The following is a 20146-nucleotide window of genomic DNA, read 5'->3' as shown; positions in this document are numbered from 1 at the left end:
TTTTTACCAAAAATGTGTCTTTGCCCATTATTTATGTGCTTCTCATATTACCATGGTTTAACAATTATGAATATTTAATGAAAAAGTGACCATATATGATGACTTAATATTTTGGTTATATATCTTGTCAGAATTATAGCACTGTTTGCATGTCCCTATTTACAACAGTACTTAGTACATTACAGTTATACATATTAAGAAACAAACAGGAAACTAATAACAGGTAATTAATATCCATGGTTTCAATCAGATCTGTGGATTAACTAAAAGCACCTATGTACCTAGTTTTAATAAAATTTGATGAAAGGTACTTGAAATATTTGGAGCACCACTAAATTGGTTAATTTATGCAAATTAGGTAATCAGTAAGGACAAAATTTAACCCTAAACTGAACATTTATATGGCTTATCCTTACGCTTCTACATGTATCAAGTTTCATTGAATCTGATGAGTGGTTGAGCTGTTGGTTAAAAAATTAATTTTAATACTGGCTAATTTATATGCCAATTAGGTTTATATTCATGTATTTCAACCCAAAACTAATCAGGTCTGTGCATTATCCCATTAAATCCATGTACCAAGCTTCATTGAAATCTATTTAATAGTATATTAAAAAAATGGTCATTATTATACATGGGTTTTAAACAAAAACTAATTAACACTGTATTATCCCAAAACATCTATATACCAAGTTTCATTGAAATCTGTGAAAAGTGAAGATAATTAAAATCAGTTAATTTATATGCAAATAAGGTAATTTATATGCATTGAATTCAACCAGAAACTAATCATTCAAGTTTATTCGGATTTAGCCCCACTTGACAATACATCGTCATAATAATGACCTCTTCAACACATTTGCATGTGGTCTTTGTATTGTAATTAGGTGTGTCAGCAGTCTTTTTTTCTCGTGACCAGTGGCCATTAGTGGAACAGTATTTCCCAAATAGTACTGGTATTGTATTTCTTCATTTTTGGAGCTTCATGCATTTTATATTTATATACTAGTATGGTAGTTTTAAAGTTTTTATTTGTTTTTTTTTAACAGATGTTTTATTATAAACAGAATTCCTAGTACTGTTATTTTCTGTATTACATAACTTTTAATTTCTTTCTGTGAAAGGAGTCTCATAGCTTCAGGCATGCTTGTATGTATACACACAGTCAAACAAAAACAAAGACATGTGAAATATGTTTATCTCAATTTTATTTAACACAACTTTTAACATGGTAACTAATCAGCCATATTATTTATTCAAGTCAAAAAAAATGATGTGTAAATGAAATTGTTGTAGCTTTTTGTGACTAAGACACATCTGCAAGATAGTAACTGACAGAAAACAATTGAATATCCCGAATAATTTTGCAACATTAAGTTAAATTAAACCAAAATTGGTCTCTCTTATGGCCAACAACATAATCGATTTGAATTGCTCATAATCTGATGTAACTGGCAATGTCAGTGTATTTAGACATGTTGCTGACTTTGGAAATCGTTCTTTATGGAAGTTGACATACATGTATAATGAATCATCCAATGGTAGCATGGACCAGCCTGTCCAAAATCGTACAAGTTGCTTCAAATCGCAATTCTTGTCTGCAACAACAAACAAGGATACACACAATGTCAGTAAATTACAACATTAATAAACATGGGGTTGTGAACAGTTCGACAAAAAGACTATTACATGCAAGTTACATGACAAATCTATTTTTCAATCATTTGAATCTGTATGTGTTGGGGAGTATATGTAGTGTGTAGCAGTTAACTCCCCGGGGTAGGATTCGGGAAGACTATACCGGAACAGAACCAGACAGATCAGTTGTATACAAAAACACAGTGGTGGTTTATTACCAGATAGACTGATATAGTAAGTAGTAACAACAGATGAACACTCGTGAAATACACAAATTCTGAGTATATATACTCTCTGAACGAGCGTGATAGAAAACACAACTCTATAAAGTAGTAATCGTAACGCAAATATAAATTGGCGGGAATGTGTACGATAGGTCAATAACATCTCGCCTGTGATAGGCTAAAATTAAAACAATCTGATTGGCTGAGAGATTTATCTCAGAATCCGAGACGTAACGTTACATGACTGCTTCTCTAAATTCTCCGCGCCTCAAAAATAAAAACATATGAAAATGTATGTCTACTACATTATCAATGAAATCATGTACCTCGAACAATAATAACGGTATTGGATAAAAGATTCAAGTAAATAAAGTGTCCACGGAAGGCATTTCAGCCGACTGTCCATATTTATTTGGTTGAATATTACGAATAAAAACATAATAATGAAAATGAAATTGAAATTTCGAAAGTCACATTAAATCAGCAATTCTTATTCGGGCTGCCACGGCAGAATCCCTGGTTGGTCGCTTAGGAATAGTGTCACCAGTCATCTGGGTGGTGGTGACATCTTTGTCAGCGGTTAGTCCAATATTTTGTATTGTCTCTGCAGGTAATCTAACATCTGATTGATTATTACTTTCAGGCGACGTTAATTCCTTGGAAACAACTTCTAACGGATACAATTTATGTATCGGCCGATTGGTAGGTCCGTTAGCTGTATTTAACTCAGCGGATCTCACAAGTTGGTCGTTGCCGTAAACTAATTTAGTTACGGTGCCAAGATGCCATTTCTGGCGTTTATCCACATCACTGTGGATTATCACAACATCTCCAACTTTTATTGTATTCCCTTTACTTCCTGTAGTTGGGTGTCTCTCTCGAAGGGCAGTCAAATATTCGGTCGACCATCTTCGCCAAAATTGAGCATGTAATCTTGACAAGTGGACATAACGATTATTCATTTCACGGTGGTCTGAGAACTGATAAGTAGGATCGCGTATTTCGTCGTCAGTGACTTCGATATATGGCAATGAGGTCAATGTCCGCCCGTGAAGTAGGTGATTCGGAGTCAATGCTATGTTGTCATTAATACTTGATGACACGTACGTAAGGGGTCGATCATTGAGAACGACTTCAATTTCTGTTACTAATGTTGAGAGTTCGTCGAATGATATTAACGCTCGACCCAGTGTCTTCTTAATAGCATTTTTTGTTAGCCCAATTAATCTCTCCCAAAAACCTCCATACCACGGGGCACGTTTCGGTATAAAAGTCCATTGCACTCGGTGTGCAGCGAGAAAGTCTCGGACATCCGGTGTATCAAATAGAGTGCGAATTTCATCAGCCGCGGAAATGTAGGTCGATGCATTATCAGACAACATGCGACTTGGAAGTGAACGTCTGGCAGCAAATCTTCTGAATGCGTGCATGAACGTTTTTGTTGACAAATCAGGCACAAGTTCGAGGTGAATCGCACGTGTCACCCCGCAAGTAAATAAACAAACGTACGCTTTATCGCGTGTTCCATCAGCTGATTTCGTAAATAGATTTCCCGTGAAATCTACACCAGTTATAGTGAAAGCAGGGACAATGTTCACTCGGTAACTCGGCAACGGTGCCTGAACTGGGTTTGCGTACGGTTTCCCTGTAACTTTATTGCATTTCACACACTTATGAATGACGTTACGCACAATAATCCGTATTTTAGGTATCCAATATTTCTGTCGTATATGCGTCACTGTAGATTGAACTCCTTCATGACACATCAGATTGTGTGCTTTCCAAATGATTAAGTCCGTTAGTTTGTGATGCGAGGGTATTAATGCTGGAAATTTCGTCACAAAATCTAATGCAGCATTATGGATTCTACTCCCACAGCGGAGTATATCATCTTCGTCCACGAACAAATTCAGTTGTTGAACGATGGGAGCACATCGAGTTAAATTAAATTTAACGGATTGGATTGTATCGCCGTAGTATTGACGTTGAATATGTTTGACCCACATATTTTCAGCGCGGTTCAGTTCATCAGCGGTTATCATTCCAGTGTTTATATCGTTAGACTTAATCCGGTTGATAAAACGTAGCACATAGCTGGTCACACGTAATAATTTGTCTAAATCGTTATATCTGGAAATATCCATAATACGATGAATTCCCCGATCAGTAGGATTAGTAACAGCACACGATTGATTATCAATAGTATTTTCCCGTGCTGGAGTAGTGATAATTCCAACATCATGGGCAGGTAGTTCATTGACCCCACCTCTCGTGCGTGGGTTAATTAGATCAGTTTCATTTGGCTCAATCGCAGAATGCAATACATTTGCATCAAAGGCAGGACAACTCGGCCAATCGCTTGTTGTTGGTAGCCATTTTGGGCCTTTCCACCACAAATCAGAATTTTCCAGGTTTTCGTAGGTAATCCCTCTGGTTAGTAAGTCAGCGGGATTTTCTTCGGTGGGACAATATTTCCTAGTAGACTGAAATTCACAAATTTCATCCACACGATTTTTCACGAAGATCGGCAGTTTCTTGTCACTATTTAACCAGTGAAGCGTGATTTGGCTGTCTGACCACAAATAGAAATTAGTAATGTTATACGTGTCAGATAGCGCATCTTTGACATATTTACTGAGACGTGTAGCAATTAATGTTGCCATAAGTTCCAATCTTGGTAGCGTAGTTTCGGTCATTGGCGCGATTCTGGTTTTCGCCATCACAAAGGAAGTTTGTTGTGCACATCTTAGGTAGATCACCGCACCATATGCTTTGGGACTGGCGTCGGCGAAAGCGTGTAATTCGAACTCGGCATCAGGATTGACTTCAGGGAAATATTGACGTTTCACCTGAATATTTCTTGCATCGTTTAGATCCTCAGCAATATGCATCCACATCGAACATAGGTCCGAGTTAAGAGGTTCGTCCCAGCCTAGTTCGAGTTTCCATAACAACTGTATGAATAACCGGGCTTTAACGTGGACTGGAGTTAGGTAACCAATCGGGTCGTATAACGCGGAAGTGAAACTGACAACGTCGCGTTTCGTAATTAGATCAGTTAATAGCGGTACATTATTAACTTTGGGGTAGGTCAACTTATCCGATTTTGTCGACCATCGCATTCCCAAAACAGACACAGTTTCGGCGGGCTCATTGAGGTTGTCGCGTTTGGAAAGTTCGTTCAATTGTTCACAATTAGAAGACCACGCCCTGAGTTTAAATCCGCTCGTCGTCATTAGCTTGTTGGCTTCTTTATAGTATTTTATGGCATTTTCCGTAGTATCAACACCATCGATCACATTATCAACATAAATATTGTTCTTTAATGTTTTGGCTGTAGAAAGTGTGTTGTTGGCGTCTAAATGCGTTTTTATAACCGCATTTAAGATAAACGGCGAGCAAACAGCGCCAAACAATACTGTTTTAAATTGTAATGTTATGAATTTACCTTCTGGGTCAGACGCGTCTAACAGCCACAGAAATTTCGTGAATTTCCTCTCGTCTTCTTCCAATCTAACATTCAGAAAGGCCTTTTCAATGTCACTCGTTAATGCAATGTTATTTGAGCGAAATCGTAGTAGAATGGCTGGTAGGTCATTTATCAACGATGGGCCGGTTTGTAGACAGTCATTCAAGCTCGGAAAGCTAGCACCCTGACTACAACTGCAGTCATACACAATTCTAATGGGTGTAGTTGCCGAGTCCTTCTTTATCGCTCTATGCGGTAAATAGTGTCCGATTCTTGTATCGTCTTCGTTAACTTCTTCGATGAAATCACGACGTCGTTGTTCGGCGATGATGTCATCATACTTTTTGATTACATCGGGTGTTAGTCGGCGAATCATGTTACGTGTACGGTTCACAGTAACACTATAGTTCGTCGGCAGTGGTGGGTGATCCTCTTTCCATGGTAGTCGTGCGACGTATTTTCCTTGGTCGACCCTCAGATGCGTGTCTTTATACGATTCGTAGCTCATACGTTTGTCAGTTTCCGGACTTTCTTTAATTCCAATTAGTTCCAAGTCCCACACATTTTGGACTTTTGCGTCGTCGCCTCGGCGAGTATATTGAATATCCACGTTATCAACAATTTCGCGGCCATTTTCCGTTACAATAGTATTCTTGGTAACATAATTGTCCGGAGTAGAAATCACGTGAAGCATACGTACATTAGGATCCACTGTATTAGTAGTTCCAGAGGGCCCGGAGAGCAAATATCCAAATTTGGAGGATACGGCGGTTGGACCGACCATACCAGAAATTACTTGAGATCCAACGTAATTCCAATATTGATCAGCCCCTATTAATATATCAATAGGAAGTTTCTCATCATCAGAAACTGGATGAGCGAAATGTAATCCCTTCAAATGGCTCATGTTATGAATTTCCTGGGAAATGTGATTAGTCAAGTCCGAAGATATTTCAGGTATAATCATTGCGTCGATCGTCGAGGTATTTCCATTCAATTCATGTGCGGTTAACTCAGTGAATGCCATGGCGCGTACATTGGACGTTTTGTCGCCAAATGTTGATAGTTTGATGTGCTCGCGGCGTGTCGTTTTCGCGGACAACTCTCGGGCAAATTTCTCTGTTGTGAATGTCATATTTGCCCCTTCATCGAAAAGAACAACAGCGCGTATAGGATTTCCGTTCCCGGCTGATATCGGCACAAGCGCGGTTTTCAACAGCACGGGTCCGATGGCGGTTTTCTTATTTAGCAAAGGGTTAGCTTTGGTCAGGGTCACGGTGATTTCAGAAGTAGTAGTTGACGATGTAGATGACCGTTCAGGCTTGTTCGCGTCGTAGTGTAGAGCGGTATGATGGCGTTTCTTGCAGACGCGACACGAGTATTTCGATTTGCACTCAGAAACTCTGTGCTTACCGAAACAATTGAAGCAAAGTCGATCTTTCTTAACAATGTCCAGTCTCTTACGTGTATCAGTAATTATCGTACAGTTCGATGCGAAGTGCGTACCCTTGCAAAAGGGACAAGTTTGCGGTCTCTTTTTCGTTGACTGTGCTGTTGTGTGAAACGCAGCGGTTAATTCCGGCTGCAATGTATCATTCATGGTGAATAAACCGTCTATTGGCTTACCGGCTTGCAGTGTGTCTATTTCACGTAGAATTGCTTTGCGTAGGTCAGGTAAGGTCCAGGCTGAACTACCATGGTCTCTGGCAATCTGTTTGCGTATGCTTGGAGGTAGTTTCTCTCTTATCATAGGAACTAAAAGTTCGCCATAGGTAAGCTCATCCTTCCCCAACGATTGTAGTCCTCGGACGTGACTCTCGAGTGAGTCATAGAAGTGTCTCAAACTGTTCGCGTCATCCACGGGTTTACTTAGATTCCATAACGCAGTCATATGGGCGTCAATAATTTGATGCTTTTGTCCGTATCTTTCCTCTAGTAGCTCGATTGCGTGTGAGTAGTTAGCATCCGTCAGCGTCAAACCGCCGACAGTTCTTGCTGCTTCATCTTTCAACATACTTCGTAAATAAACAAACTTTTGAATGTTATCTAAGGTAGTGTCAGAGTGAATGGATGACTTGAAGATATCAAAGAAACTTGCCCATTCTAAAACATTACCGGAAAAGGTTTGTAATTCGATCTTTGGTAGCGCGACTGTTTTCCGCGTTGGATGTGGTTGAGTGTTACTGCTGTTTGTTGTCTCAGGCGTCGTCTTCAGTCTGTTCTTTCTCACAAACATGGCGATATTGTGATTGCGTTCATATATATCAGCTTGATAGTCACCGGACGTTTCGTTTTCCGCATCAAAGTCTTCGTCTGAGGTGAGATCCAAAATGTTAACTTCTAGGTCGGCAAGTAGATGGAACTTACTGGTAAGTTGATCATTAAGACCTTCCAGCGTGTCGAGCGTGGCCTGTTTATCGGCGCTGTCTTCTTCGTACTTGGCCATGAGAGCATCGGCTTTGTTGAATAGTCTGGTCATCTGTGAGCGTTGACCTCGACGCGATCTTTTTAGTTTCTGTAACGCTGCAGCTTGTTGATCAACATTGACGTTTTCTCCTTGCCCGGCGGATTGTTCTGACTCCGGCATCTTGCTTGTAGATCCTGGTCTCGGCACCAAAATGTTGGGGAGTATATGTAGTGTGTAGCAGTTAACTCCCCGGGGTAGGATTCGGGAAGACTATACCGGAACAGAACCAGACAGATCAGTTGTATACAAAAACACAGTGGTGGTTTATTGCCAGATAGACTGATATAGTAAGTAGTAACAACAGATGAACACTCGTGAAATACACAAATTCTGAGTATATATACTCTCTGAACGAGCGTGATAGAAAACACAACTCTATAAAGTAGTAATCGTAACGCAAATATAAATTGGCGGGAATGTGTACGATAGGTCAATAACATCTCGCCTGTGATAGGCTAAAATTAAAACAATCTGATTGGCTGAGAGATTTATCTCAGAATCCGAGACGTAACGTTACATGACTGCTTCTCTAAAGTATGGCCATCCCAACCAATATGAAAGTCATGGTTTGAACCATGTTTGGCTCACTTTATCATAGAATTGTCTATCAGCTCCAAAATTTCAAACCATCAAGTTTGGGATATATTTTTGATATATATTATTTGGCTTTTATTTGGCCCAAACTGCATGATGCCGTACATGAAATCAAAGAAATCTTTGAAAAAACTCACATGCTGAGAGCATTAGAGGCACATTAAAAATGAATTTGAAATTACTTGTACTTGAGATGTTGATGGAAAAGCTGAAAAACTAATTATGCACATCAGAAAATGAATATGAAATGATTTGAGTGTAAAACTAACAAGGTCTGCACAATGTAACCAAGTTTTATTGAAATGTGATTAGAACCAAAAAATTATGAATTATTATGCTAATTGGAGAATTAATATGAACAGATTTGAGCCCAAAACTAATCAGGTTTCTATATAGAGCATCTTTGTACCAAGTGGCATTGGGATGGAATAATTAGTATGAAAGTTGAAAATTGGTTAATTATGCAAATTAAATGATTATTATGCATAAATATTTACCAAAAACTAATTGGTGTCTGCATAATTCTAGATTCATTGAAATGTGATGATCAGTACTCAAAATATCAGTGGAACAGTCATGGGAGAGCTACAAATTAGTTAATTATCATGCAAATTATGTAATTAATATGCAGGGATTTTCACCCCAAAGTAATAAAATCTGTGCATAATTTCAGGGCATTTATATACCAAGTTTCATCAAAAACCGGTGTATGGTTCTTGAGATATTAGTAGAACAGCAGACACACATACATACAGACACAACACACATGGGAGTAAACAATTCAACAATTGAAGAACAAACCTCTTAAAAACTTCTCAAAGATCCCCTTCATTTCTAGTTCTTCTTCTTCATACTTTATCAAGGCCAAAATATCATCTGTATTTATAACTTTACAAGAAATTGATGGAAATACCAGTTTTAAGACTGATGAATTGTTTTTTAAAAATGTAATCAACTGTACTTCTTGCATTCCATCTTTTAGTTGATTTATGGAAACCAATCTGCTGTCAATTACCTTAAAAATATAACGTATTGCTGATTAGATAAGGAATATTATGTAGCATTTTTTTATTTCAAGTTTATTTCTTCACCAATGTTTGTATACAGAACTTGGTAGAAAGAATGTCAGATCTGCTTATTAGTCCATGTATATTTGGGTTCTGTCCATCATCATACTCGCTTAATGCATGACTTGCACTGTTTACTCACCAAAAGTAACAACTACCCCGAGGCACTATAACACTTGAATCCATACTTTACACACACAACTGATCAATGATTCATCGCTGATTTACTGACAAACCAACTAACAACTGGCAACATACATACCTGGTGAACAAGCAATCTGTGAATAATCCATGCTATATTATTTTTACACATAAACGGCAAAGATGCCTGATCAAGCAGTGGTTGACATCTCACTCTTAATTCATCAGGTATAACTTTAGTTGGCATGTCAGCCTCATCAATCATCTAATAAGGGTAACAACAAGATATTTTTTCATAATAATATCAATATAAACTTTTCACAAAAACTAGCAAACTGTCGGCTGAGATAGCTCCGCTGTTATCAATGAACATTTCAATTTAAGAACCGAAGATATCATTAGAAAATGAACAATATGTATAGTAAAGCAGTCTGACTTGCTGTTTTCAACAAAAATTCGAAAAATATAACTTTTTATCAAAACCAGATAACTGAAGAACGATATCTTCACAAAATGAACAAATCTGAGAGAGGTCTACCTGAGGTACCTATATATATATATTATCAAAACAATCAAACTTGCGGTTTTTAACAAGTAGATGAAAATATCACTTTTTACCAAAAATAACAAAAATATTCACCAAAAATTAAGAATTTAAGATTTTGACATGAAATGAACAAATCTGAGAAAGAACCACCCAAGGAACCTTCCTAGACTCTTTCACAGCTATATATTTTGTTTTTAAGAAGTTGAAAATGTAAAGTTGACGACGACGCCGCCGCCAACTGGCAATCAGTAATACTACAAGCTCCGCTCAACTTCGTTCAGAGCAGAGCTGAAAAAAGGAATTCATCTTGTCTTACAAAAAAGAATAAGTTGCATACCGCAATTATGATTTCACGAACATCCAAGTCTGGTACATCATCGATGCATATATTTGTACCACAATCACCATTAATCATATAGCTAGTTATCGCTGGTGATATACCATATACAAACCATTTAAAATTCCGTGGCCAATCATCCTGCCAGTGACTTTCATAATTTCATTCTCAAGAACTGCTGAGTTAGTCGTTGGAACCAGATGGTTGTCCTGACCATCAAAAAGGCGTGTTTTACTAACACCTAAAAGAGAATGAAATCACCATACAGATAGTGATATTATTGCACACACAAAACAGCTCTGGAATTTGACAACACCCATGGAAAACTCCATACCAGTTTTTATTGAATGTGAACAGCAGAGCCTCAAACTTGTCATGTTTAATTGAATTAGGGAGGTACCCTCTTACAATACAGGGTATAAAACAATTGATCAAATATTGGATGAGGGTTCAAGAAATGCCTGAAAATACATTAGTATACGAAGCATACAAGCTAGGTATAAAAATGCATGACTCTGGCACTCAAAACTGGGTATCTGGTGTGAAAAGTAATATCTGGAAAGATGGACAAATTAAATACAGAAATGATGTTATTGAAAACATTACAGAAAAACTTAAAATGCAATTCCAGAAAAAAAGTAAAGAATGCATGTTTGATGATGATAAGGGCGTGCATCACAAAAACAAATTGAGAACATACAGAGAAATAAAAACTGATTTTTCTTTTGAGAAATACCTCCAAATAATTAAAAATCCACTATATCGTGCTGCAATGACTAAACTTAGAGTAAGTGCCCATCATTTACAGATCGAATCAGGCAGATACAAAAACATCTCCATCTCTGATAGAAAATGCCCTGTTTGTGATCATGGAGAAATTGAAGATGAGAAACATTTCCTGTTTACATGCCAGCTATATGATAAAGAAAGAACCAGCCTTTTTACTAAACATAAAATGCATGGAGAGACATTAATAAACATCTTAAATAATAAAAACGATCACATAATTAAAGACATCTCAAAACATATTACTTGCTTTATGCTTAGAGAGCAGAAAATCAAACAATAACTTCAGTACCAGCTGCCTCAAAAACACACAAATTTAAATTTATTTACATTATGCATTGTATTACAATTATTCATTTACTATTTCTTATTTTGAGATATGTATTTACTTAATTTATTTACAGTATTATTAGTATTTCCTTTTATTTGTTTTTTTCTTTCTTTTTTATTACATGTATCTGACTTTATTGTATTTCATGTCAAGATCTCAAATGGGATACGATAGCAATAAAGATTTACTTACTTACACTTACAGACATTGTGCTATGTTATAACAAGTACTTTTAGAAACACCATAAACTAATTGCAGATTAATCTACATATTACAACATGTACATGTACAACTGTCAATCTATAATCTCAAAGAAAGCTTTAAAAAGGCTTTTCAGAAAACTTCAGAAAAATATCTGGCCATGTAAACATTATGTCTAATTTTTTTGGGATTCTGAGACATGTAGAAGTAGGTCAAAGTTCAATTCCAATTTTGAGAAAAATTGGTACCATAGTGTCCCCCTTCCAGCAAGAATCAGAGTCACAATTCTTAGATTAAAATCAGCTTTTTGCTATCTGTGTTGAAATGTTGAACTAATTTTTTCACTTTATCTATCAGTCAGGTCCTCAGTACCAAATTGACCAGTTGTATCGGTATCGTATGTTGTATACTAGTGCATTGTGAGTTTCTTATAAAGACCCATTCTCAAAATTTACCCAAACAAGCCTTAAAAATTAATTAAAACATTTGAAAAGAATAACTAATTGAGTATGGAATTGAACCAAAATCTTTTTCAATATAAATAATGGCCAAAATATTTTCAAAATTTTGTATTTGTATTGCAATTACGAACTTTGTTTGTACCTGTCTGTAAATTACTTAGAATTAACTTTCTGTTCCCTTCACGTATCATTAATTAGCAGTGTGCTTATACTGTGGAACTAACCTGTCAATAAATCAGGCAAATGAAACCCATGTGATAATCGATCACTCAGAATGTCAAACAATTCTCTCAAAGGGCCAAGTCCAACTCCCAATTCACCTATTAAAAACATTGGTACAAGACAAAAAATGTAGTGAATATCAAATACAAATGAAATGAAATGAAAACAATCAACATAATTTGCAATACCTTTTGAAACTGAATAATGGGATATCTTAACTTACCTACAAACCGAACCTTCAATGGGGATGACATATTTATGGATCCTTTGTATAGGATTATTAGGTTTATATCAATATCCTCATCATCTCTTTCAATCAAAAATTTGGTTGATTTAGCTTTGTCATCTTTCTGAATTCGCCTGTAAAATGATAATGCCTGTATTGGGTCATCTGAAATAAATAAAACAATGTACCAATACTGTTAAATGTCACTGTACTGTGACATAGTGCTAGTATATTTGCAGGAACATATTATGTGTAATAACACTATGCTGGGCAATTCATAAGAGAGTGTTTTCATCTTCATTTTTGTTTTGTGTACATTGATCACATATTCTAGAATTAACTGCAATCTGTTTATGTCTGTTTCAATTTTAAAACAATGATTACTAACTCTGGTTAAAGTCATATGGAGTTGAACATCATGCACTCAATCTATCAAAACTTAGATAGTGACCATTACAATGTGTTTACACTAACATGGCCATCAACAAAGCTGATACAATATTTTGAGATAAATATTGGAAATTAGATTTTAAAGAAAGCTCAAATATGTTTTAAATGTATTGGAAATAAATGGATTACTAGTATCATGATATTGACATTTCTGCTTGCTCTAAATTTGACATGTTCACTTATCCTCCCTACCGATTTTTGAGCTATCAATTCATTGCAAATTATTTTTAGAATGTTTAGAGAACACTCTAATGAAGAATCTTAGCACAGACTTTCAATAAAATTCAATTACATTCAGGTTACATTCATGAGTACACTCATTGACACCAGAGGCACAATCCATGATATACATATTATGTGTATTCCAACCAGATGTTGCACTGTTACATTCATAAATCCCAACAGTTGAAAGGGTTTAGATAAAATCAACACCTATTAATCATGTTTCAACAAACAAATACTAGTATTAATGAACCATGCAAATAAAACACTGCATTTAATAGGTGTGTCAAAAAAAACATACCTGCAAGTTTCATATTCACTGTCCCATAGTGATCAATATCATCATCACTATCATCAGAAACTACAATATCAGGAACTTCACCAGAGGCTACAAAATAGAAGTAAATGATACAACACCCACAAACAAAACTAAAGCATGTTGGCAGATGCAACTTCACTTGTTTAGATCGAAAGTACTTGACTCTCAACAGGAGTTTATAATAGAAATAATCTTTCAAATTTACAGCAGACACAGCCAAAATTTGTGACTCACTTCCACTGGCACATACTATGGCTAGGTTGCTAAATTCAAAATAAACATGGTCTATAGGCCTTCTCATGAACAAACATGTTGTTTGATTTATTATTTCCAAACTGACCAGAGAGAAAATACAACCTAAGTTATAACCTGACAATATGTTGTTTGCCAGGTTACGGTATCCTGAATTTTTTTTATGGGTTATCCACTTACTTGTCACATCTAACAAGAAATTTGCCACTCTGTCCATGTCTCCCCGTTGATCCTCAAGTAATTTCCTGATCTTCATTATTGGCATATCTGGAAATGCACTATTTAATGTCAACAATTTTTCCTATTTAAAGATAGAAGAGAGAAAGAAGAGATGGATATTTACCTTCTGACTTCCAGTTATCAAGCAAATAATATACTAGTAGCCAGAAACAACCACTGGCTTTATCCAAAATTGACTCACAAACTACAGCTTTAAAACAGGCTTAATTTCTAAATTTTCTTAGCAGAAATGAACACACATTGTATCACAATATATGCTACGTTCACATAACAGCATTTATCGAGCCAGCAAAAATGGCCGTGTGAACATAGCAATAAAGAGCTATGTGATTATTGGTTAGTCAAGCCCAACAATAGTTCTTCTAAAAGTTGTAGACAGCTGGCTCTCATGTGATAATTGTAAGTGGACAAGGAAGCAATTTCTATCGCCAAGGCTACTAAAATGGACAACATGATCAGACACTTAGTTTTATACATGCATACTTTCATGTACTAGTTTTTATATGTACTTAAATACTGGCTAACAATAAATAAATTATGTACTATATCAATATAGTATAGATAAATACCTGCGATATAAATGGATCAGGCATATCAGAAGTACCAGGTATGGCAGTTGTACCAGGTATGGCAGATGTACCAGGTATGGCAGATGTACCAGGTATAGCAGATGTACCAGGTGGAGCAGATGTACAAGGTATGGCAGATGTAACAGGTATGACAGATGTACCAAACATGGCAGATGTACCAGGTATGACATATGTACCAGTTAGAGCAGATGTACCAGTTAGAGCAGATGTACCAGGTATGGCAGATAGGGCAGATGTACCAGGTAGGGCAGATGTACCAGGTAGAGCAGATGTACCAGTTAGAGCAGATGTACCAGTTAGAGCAGATGTACCAGGTATGGCAGATGTACAAGTTAGAGCAGATGTACAAGGTATGGCAGATGTACCAGGTATAGCAGATGTACCAGGTGGAGCAGATGTACAAGGTATGGCAGATGTAACAGGTATGACAGATGTACCAAACATGGCAGATGTACCAGGTATGACATATGTACCAGTTAGAGCAGATGTACCAGTTAGAGCAGATGTACCAGGTATGACAGATAGGGCAGATGTACCAGGTAGAGCAGATGTACCAGGTAGAGCAGATGTACCAGTTAGAGCAGATGTACCAGGTATGGCAGATGTACAAGTTAGAGCAGATGTACCAGGTATGGCAGATGTACCAAGTAGGGAAGATGTACCAGGTAGAGCAGATGAACCAGTTAGAGCAGATGTACCAGGTATGGCAGATGTACCAGGTAGAGCAGATGTACCAGTTAGAGCAGATGTACCAGGTAAAGCAGATGTACCAGGTAGAGCAGATGTACCAGGTATGGCAGATGTACCAGGTATGGCAGATGTACCAGGTAGAGCAGATGTACCAGGTATGACAGGTATAGCAGATGCACCAGGTACAGCAGGTGTACCAGGCATAGCAGATGGACCAGGAATGACAGATGGACCAGGGATGCCAGAAGCACAAGGGATAACAGATGTACCAGAAGTATCAGTAGATGTAGATGGGTCGATAGTAGATGTTTCAGACTGACTATGTGGCTTCTACCGGTACAAACATAAACATGTATGATGAAATCCAATAAACATGAACAAAAGTAATTAGTGACTTTAGAATTCTTCCATCTTAGATGCTATTAACTTATAATAGCATACATATTAATTAACTATGTCAAACCAATATAACACACTAACCACTATCTCATTTATCTGCTCGTCATTCATCTTTTTGTTTCCATCAGGTTGTTCTTCCTCATCACTGTTTATCTGAAAAAACACATGCACAGAAAAATCAGTGGCAATACAAATTGTCATTATGACATTGTATTTGTTATTATAATTGGTACATAACAATTTCCACTGCATGAAATTAATCTATACAGAGATATATTATAAAAACTACTGGTATATTTCCTTACACTGAAAACCCTGAAATCCTTCTTTAGTTGCACATACACACTGCCAGTGGGATATACTTTGGTGATACCTTTACCATCTAGCTTTGGGTGTCCATCAATAGTATGTATTTTGCGGTTAATTACACGTGTGAAGGAAAAATCAGAGGAAACAACACAAGAAAAATCTGTAAATGAATTACATTTCAATCTCAGTTGCTCAACTATTTCCTCCCTGATGTCAGATTCACTAAAATCATGTTTAAACACCATCATTCCATCAAATAATATTTTGTCTTCGGTCACTTTTCTATCATAGTCATCATCATCATCTGTGTCTACTGGACATGCTAATGCAATAAGACGCTTCTGCTCTTCTTTCACAGGTGCAAACTTTTTGGGGGCTGAGATGATTTTGTCTCTGCCTTTACGGAAGCCTTTCTTTCTTTATACACCACTTTCAAAACTACACTTTAATTTATCAATGGCTTTATTGGCCATCAAACCTGCTTCTGTTGCACGGCATGACACAGACTCTCGTCTTCTAAATATATTTGGAACTTCTCTTTCAATTTCTCCTTCTTCTTCATTTTCTAGATAAAAATTATCAAAGTTGTCAGAGAAGAATACATAATTCAGACCAGTTTCAATGTAAACAGTCCTTGCACAGTTGATTGACAAGAATGAAGATCACCCACCTACAAAAGCTCTACACCTCTCAATAATTTTTAATCTTTTTCCGATGGTAACCCCAATCTTTAGCCAGTCGTCGGCTGTCAATGAAGACACCATTTCTGGGGTTATCTGTAAATAAAATTTTGTATTAAACGTAATGTATTGCAATATAACTGCATCAAACATCTCAGCATCCTAAGTAGTACTCTTTATTTCTAGTTTTGTGAACTAGCTGAAAATTAAAGTAGAGCATGACTGAATGATGTTTGTGACTTTATTTCATATCTATATTTATTTCGTATATAAAATTTTTATGATGAATTTTTGACTCCCTTCAAATGGGTGCAAGTCCTGAAATCTTCCTTCTGAAAGAAAGTTGGCAAACTTTTGAGAAATGCAAGAAGCATTAATATGTTTTTGCATGTGTTACTGGTTAAAATCAACCATTCCACTGTATTTTAGGCACGTCTGATGGCACCACAGTGTGCACGTTGATTATTGATCAAGCATTGTTTTAATATGCTAAATACTATCCCAATATTTAAACATAATTTGACTATGCTTTTCATTGTTTGACAGTCACTAAAAACATGACAGGAACTATGCCATTGACAATGACTTGTTGTATTTATGTATCTGTGTGAGGTAAATAAATATAGTTCAACAATAATATTGTTTATTGAAATACTAGTATTGAAATACCCCAAAAGTCATGATTACTCAACAAATCTGTAGAAGTTTATTTGGAGGGAAGGGGTTAAATCACCATGGAAAATCAAACCACTCATCAATTACAATGAGTGAGTTAACTGCACCTCATTTTGATTTTGAATATGATTGCTACCATTCATTCAGATTTATAAAAATGTATATTAATGAGGCATTTATAACATCCCCAGCTTTATGACATTCACTGTTGACACCCCTTGTTTGATAATGTAAATTAAAAACAACAGTCTAAATCTCCAGAAAAACCGTGCCCATGTCAGTCGTTAATACTTTTAAATTAAAGAAATTATTTGTTTTTGGTGAGTTAAGATCTGGTAAAAATAATAACATTTTGATTATAATTCTACTCTCATCGGAATCGCCGTGACTAAAATTGGGATTATACACGTCTGCTTCAAAAACACAGAAAGCACAGTCACTTGTTTCCTATAACAAGTCTTTTATTAACAATCGGACTATAGTCTATTTTTATGCGTAGTAGGGGCGGTACGGACCTCCGATTGTTAATAAAAGACTTGTTATAGGCATGGAGCTTTCTAGCTCCATGTTATAGGTAACAAGTGACTGTAACAGAAACAACGTACATCTTGTCCTTGCTGCAGTTTATGCAGCTCTCTTGGTCGTGGTATACGTTGCGGGGCGACCAGAGAGCTGCAGTTCCCTTCCCTAAAGAAATGCATAAATTTTTAAATATGCCAGTTATGTATCATTAAAATTGTGATTGTAATAAAATTACCTCGACTTGCAGGAAAAAATAGACAAATATGTTCTCACAAATATATCTGTTACTGATTACAGCAAGCTTTAAGCAAATTTGCCCGTGTAAATGAGACTATTTTACGTTAAAACTGTGCCGAAGTGAAACCTCCGATTGAACGCCGCCATTTTGAAGCCGACCTCTATCACGTGACTTGGCTCTTTTAGTGACGAGTGTAATCACGTGACTACAGCAGACGGCCATCGGCGCCTGTCTGGGACAGCGCTTCATGTGACGAAACATCGGCAGACGGCTTTTTATAATTTTAATTTCATTTCACCATTAAGTGACTCATCTTTTTTTGAAAAAATCAAATAAAGTACATGTATTATTAAAAATATTTTTTTCTAGCAGTTTTATTTATATATTGTGAAAAATCTAAAAATAATCTTGTAACTTGCCAAAGAGTGTTACAAGTGACAGGAGCAGACAGCAGACAGCATGGAATTCACAAAGGACAAAATTGTTGAGTCTTTTGACCAGAATCTGAAAGATATTTTTAAATTTGACCTAAAAGCTCAACAAGTAGAAGGTACTACTTGTATTTTAAATAATATACACACATTGGCCATATTACCAACAGGGTATGGCAAAAGTATGATGTATATTTTACCACCAATGCTCCTCAATATTATGCGGAAAGAGACAACAAGCCAACGGGGTAATGGGTTTCAGCTTTAGAACATTCACTAATGCATTGTCAACAGTTTCCGAGGTTTTAAGTCTAGATGCAATGGATTGCCTGCGATACCCTTTAACTTTCTTCTGGAACTCATCTCCACAATGAATGCAAGAACCTGCCATTCTCAATTTTCAGTTAAAATGTCAACTGCGCATGTTTCGTCATTGTCATGTGATCAGGTCACATGACAGAGGTCATCTTGAAATCCGTCGTTCAATCGATTAAATTACGTTCGGTCTAATTATACACAGAAATATATACTTTTCAAGAAGAAATAGTCCTTCATTTTCGGTCAGTAGATACCTAAGATGTTTGTGTTTGCAAGGATAACTTTTATTCGTTTTAAATTTCATTGAAATCGTTCGATAACATCAAAAATAGCGTGCGCCCCGGGATCCCGGGGCGGCGAACTGTGCGGTTCTCAATGGACGCGATCTGCAGCTCTATGGCCGCAACGTAATATCAAAATAGCTTAAGCGGCCAATAAGAGCTGCTAAACTGCAGCAAATCTTGTCCCGATGTCCGGGCAGTTCTTCTGTACGCAGTTCTTTCGCTCGTGACCAAAACGAAATTACGCCTGATACGTAAAGTATAACTAGTAAAAAAATCAACATTCCCTTACCTCTTCCTTAATAAAATGGGATAGGAGAGATCCCATCCCAAGTTCTTTCAAAATCGGCTCCATTCAGAAACGCGCGCTGCAAACAATGACCCAACAAGACGAGCAGCGCCACTTGTGGCAGCACAATGATTAGATTTACAAATATTATTTCCGGGTTAAAGATTGAGACACCTTAACTTTATGTGCAATAATTAGCTCCCTAGAAAATTTCTATCGCTATCGAATTTTTGTTAGCGCTATCGATTTTTGTTAGCGCTCTCGATTTTTTCAGCACTATCGAATCCAAGTTTAGCTGGAGCCATATTATTAACGTTACCAATGGAACTTAGCATGTTCGATAATTTTAACTCATACCAATGAAAATTTAGCGTGCACCAATGAAAATTTAGCGTTGTCGAATACAAATTCAGCATACCCAAATGAGTTTTATCGTGCACGAAATAAAAATAGCGTCCTCGATTTAATCTAGCCATTTTTGAAACACTTGGACGACCATACGGTGGTCGTCGCGCAGCGCGTGTTCGAAT

The 20146-nt window shown here is 36.7% G+C and overlaps 3 protein-coding genes across 3 annotated transcripts; all 3 read right to left on the bottom strand.

The window, feature by feature from the left end:
• Window positions 1-2332: 2332 nt before the first annotated feature.
• Window positions 2333-7918, bottom strand: LOC146737962 (uncharacterized). Its single transcript, XM_085504635.1, has one exon. The coding sequence runs from the start codon at window positions 7916-7918 to the stop codon at window positions 2333-2335; it is 5586 nt and encodes a 1861-aa protein (XP_085360761.1).
• Window positions 7919-9775: 1857 nt separating this feature from the next.
• On the bottom strand, window positions 9776-16598 carry LOC146737961 (uncharacterized). Its single transcript, XM_085504353.1, has 9 exons — window positions 16179-16598; window positions 15955-16026; window positions 14764-15804; window positions 14135-14255; window positions 13685-13771; window positions 12709-12876; window positions 12488-12583; window positions 10600-10725; window positions 9776-9865 (listed from the first exon to the last, which is right to left on the bottom strand). Exons 1-9 carry the CDS (start codon window positions 16428-16430, stop codon window positions 9858-9860), a joined length of 1971 nt encoding a protein of 656 aa, XP_085360479.1. The 5' UTR covers window positions 16431-16598; the 3' UTR covers window positions 9776-9857.
• LOC146737960 (uncharacterized) lies at window positions 16530-19742 on the bottom strand. The gene is made up of 3 exons (XM_085504354.1): window positions 19620-19742; window positions 16853-16958; window positions 16530-16747 (listed from the first exon to the last, which is right to left on the bottom strand). The coding sequence occupies exons 1-3, from the start codon at window positions 19680-19682 to the stop codon at window positions 16602-16604; spliced, it is 315 nt and encodes a 104-aa protein (XP_085360480.1). The 5' UTR covers window positions 19683-19742; the 3' UTR covers window positions 16530-16601.
• Between the last annotated feature and the right edge of the window lie 404 nt (window positions 19743-20146).

Source organism: Saccoglossus kowalevskii, chromosome 10 (assembly GCF_978046115.1).
Source record: "Saccoglossus kowalevskii chromosome 10, keSacKowa6.1, whole genome shotgun sequence".
NCBI lineage: Eukaryota > Metazoa > Hemichordata > Enteropneusta > Harrimaniidae > Saccoglossus > Saccoglossus kowalevskii.
This window is presented reverse-complemented; position numbering and strand designations above follow the sequence as displayed.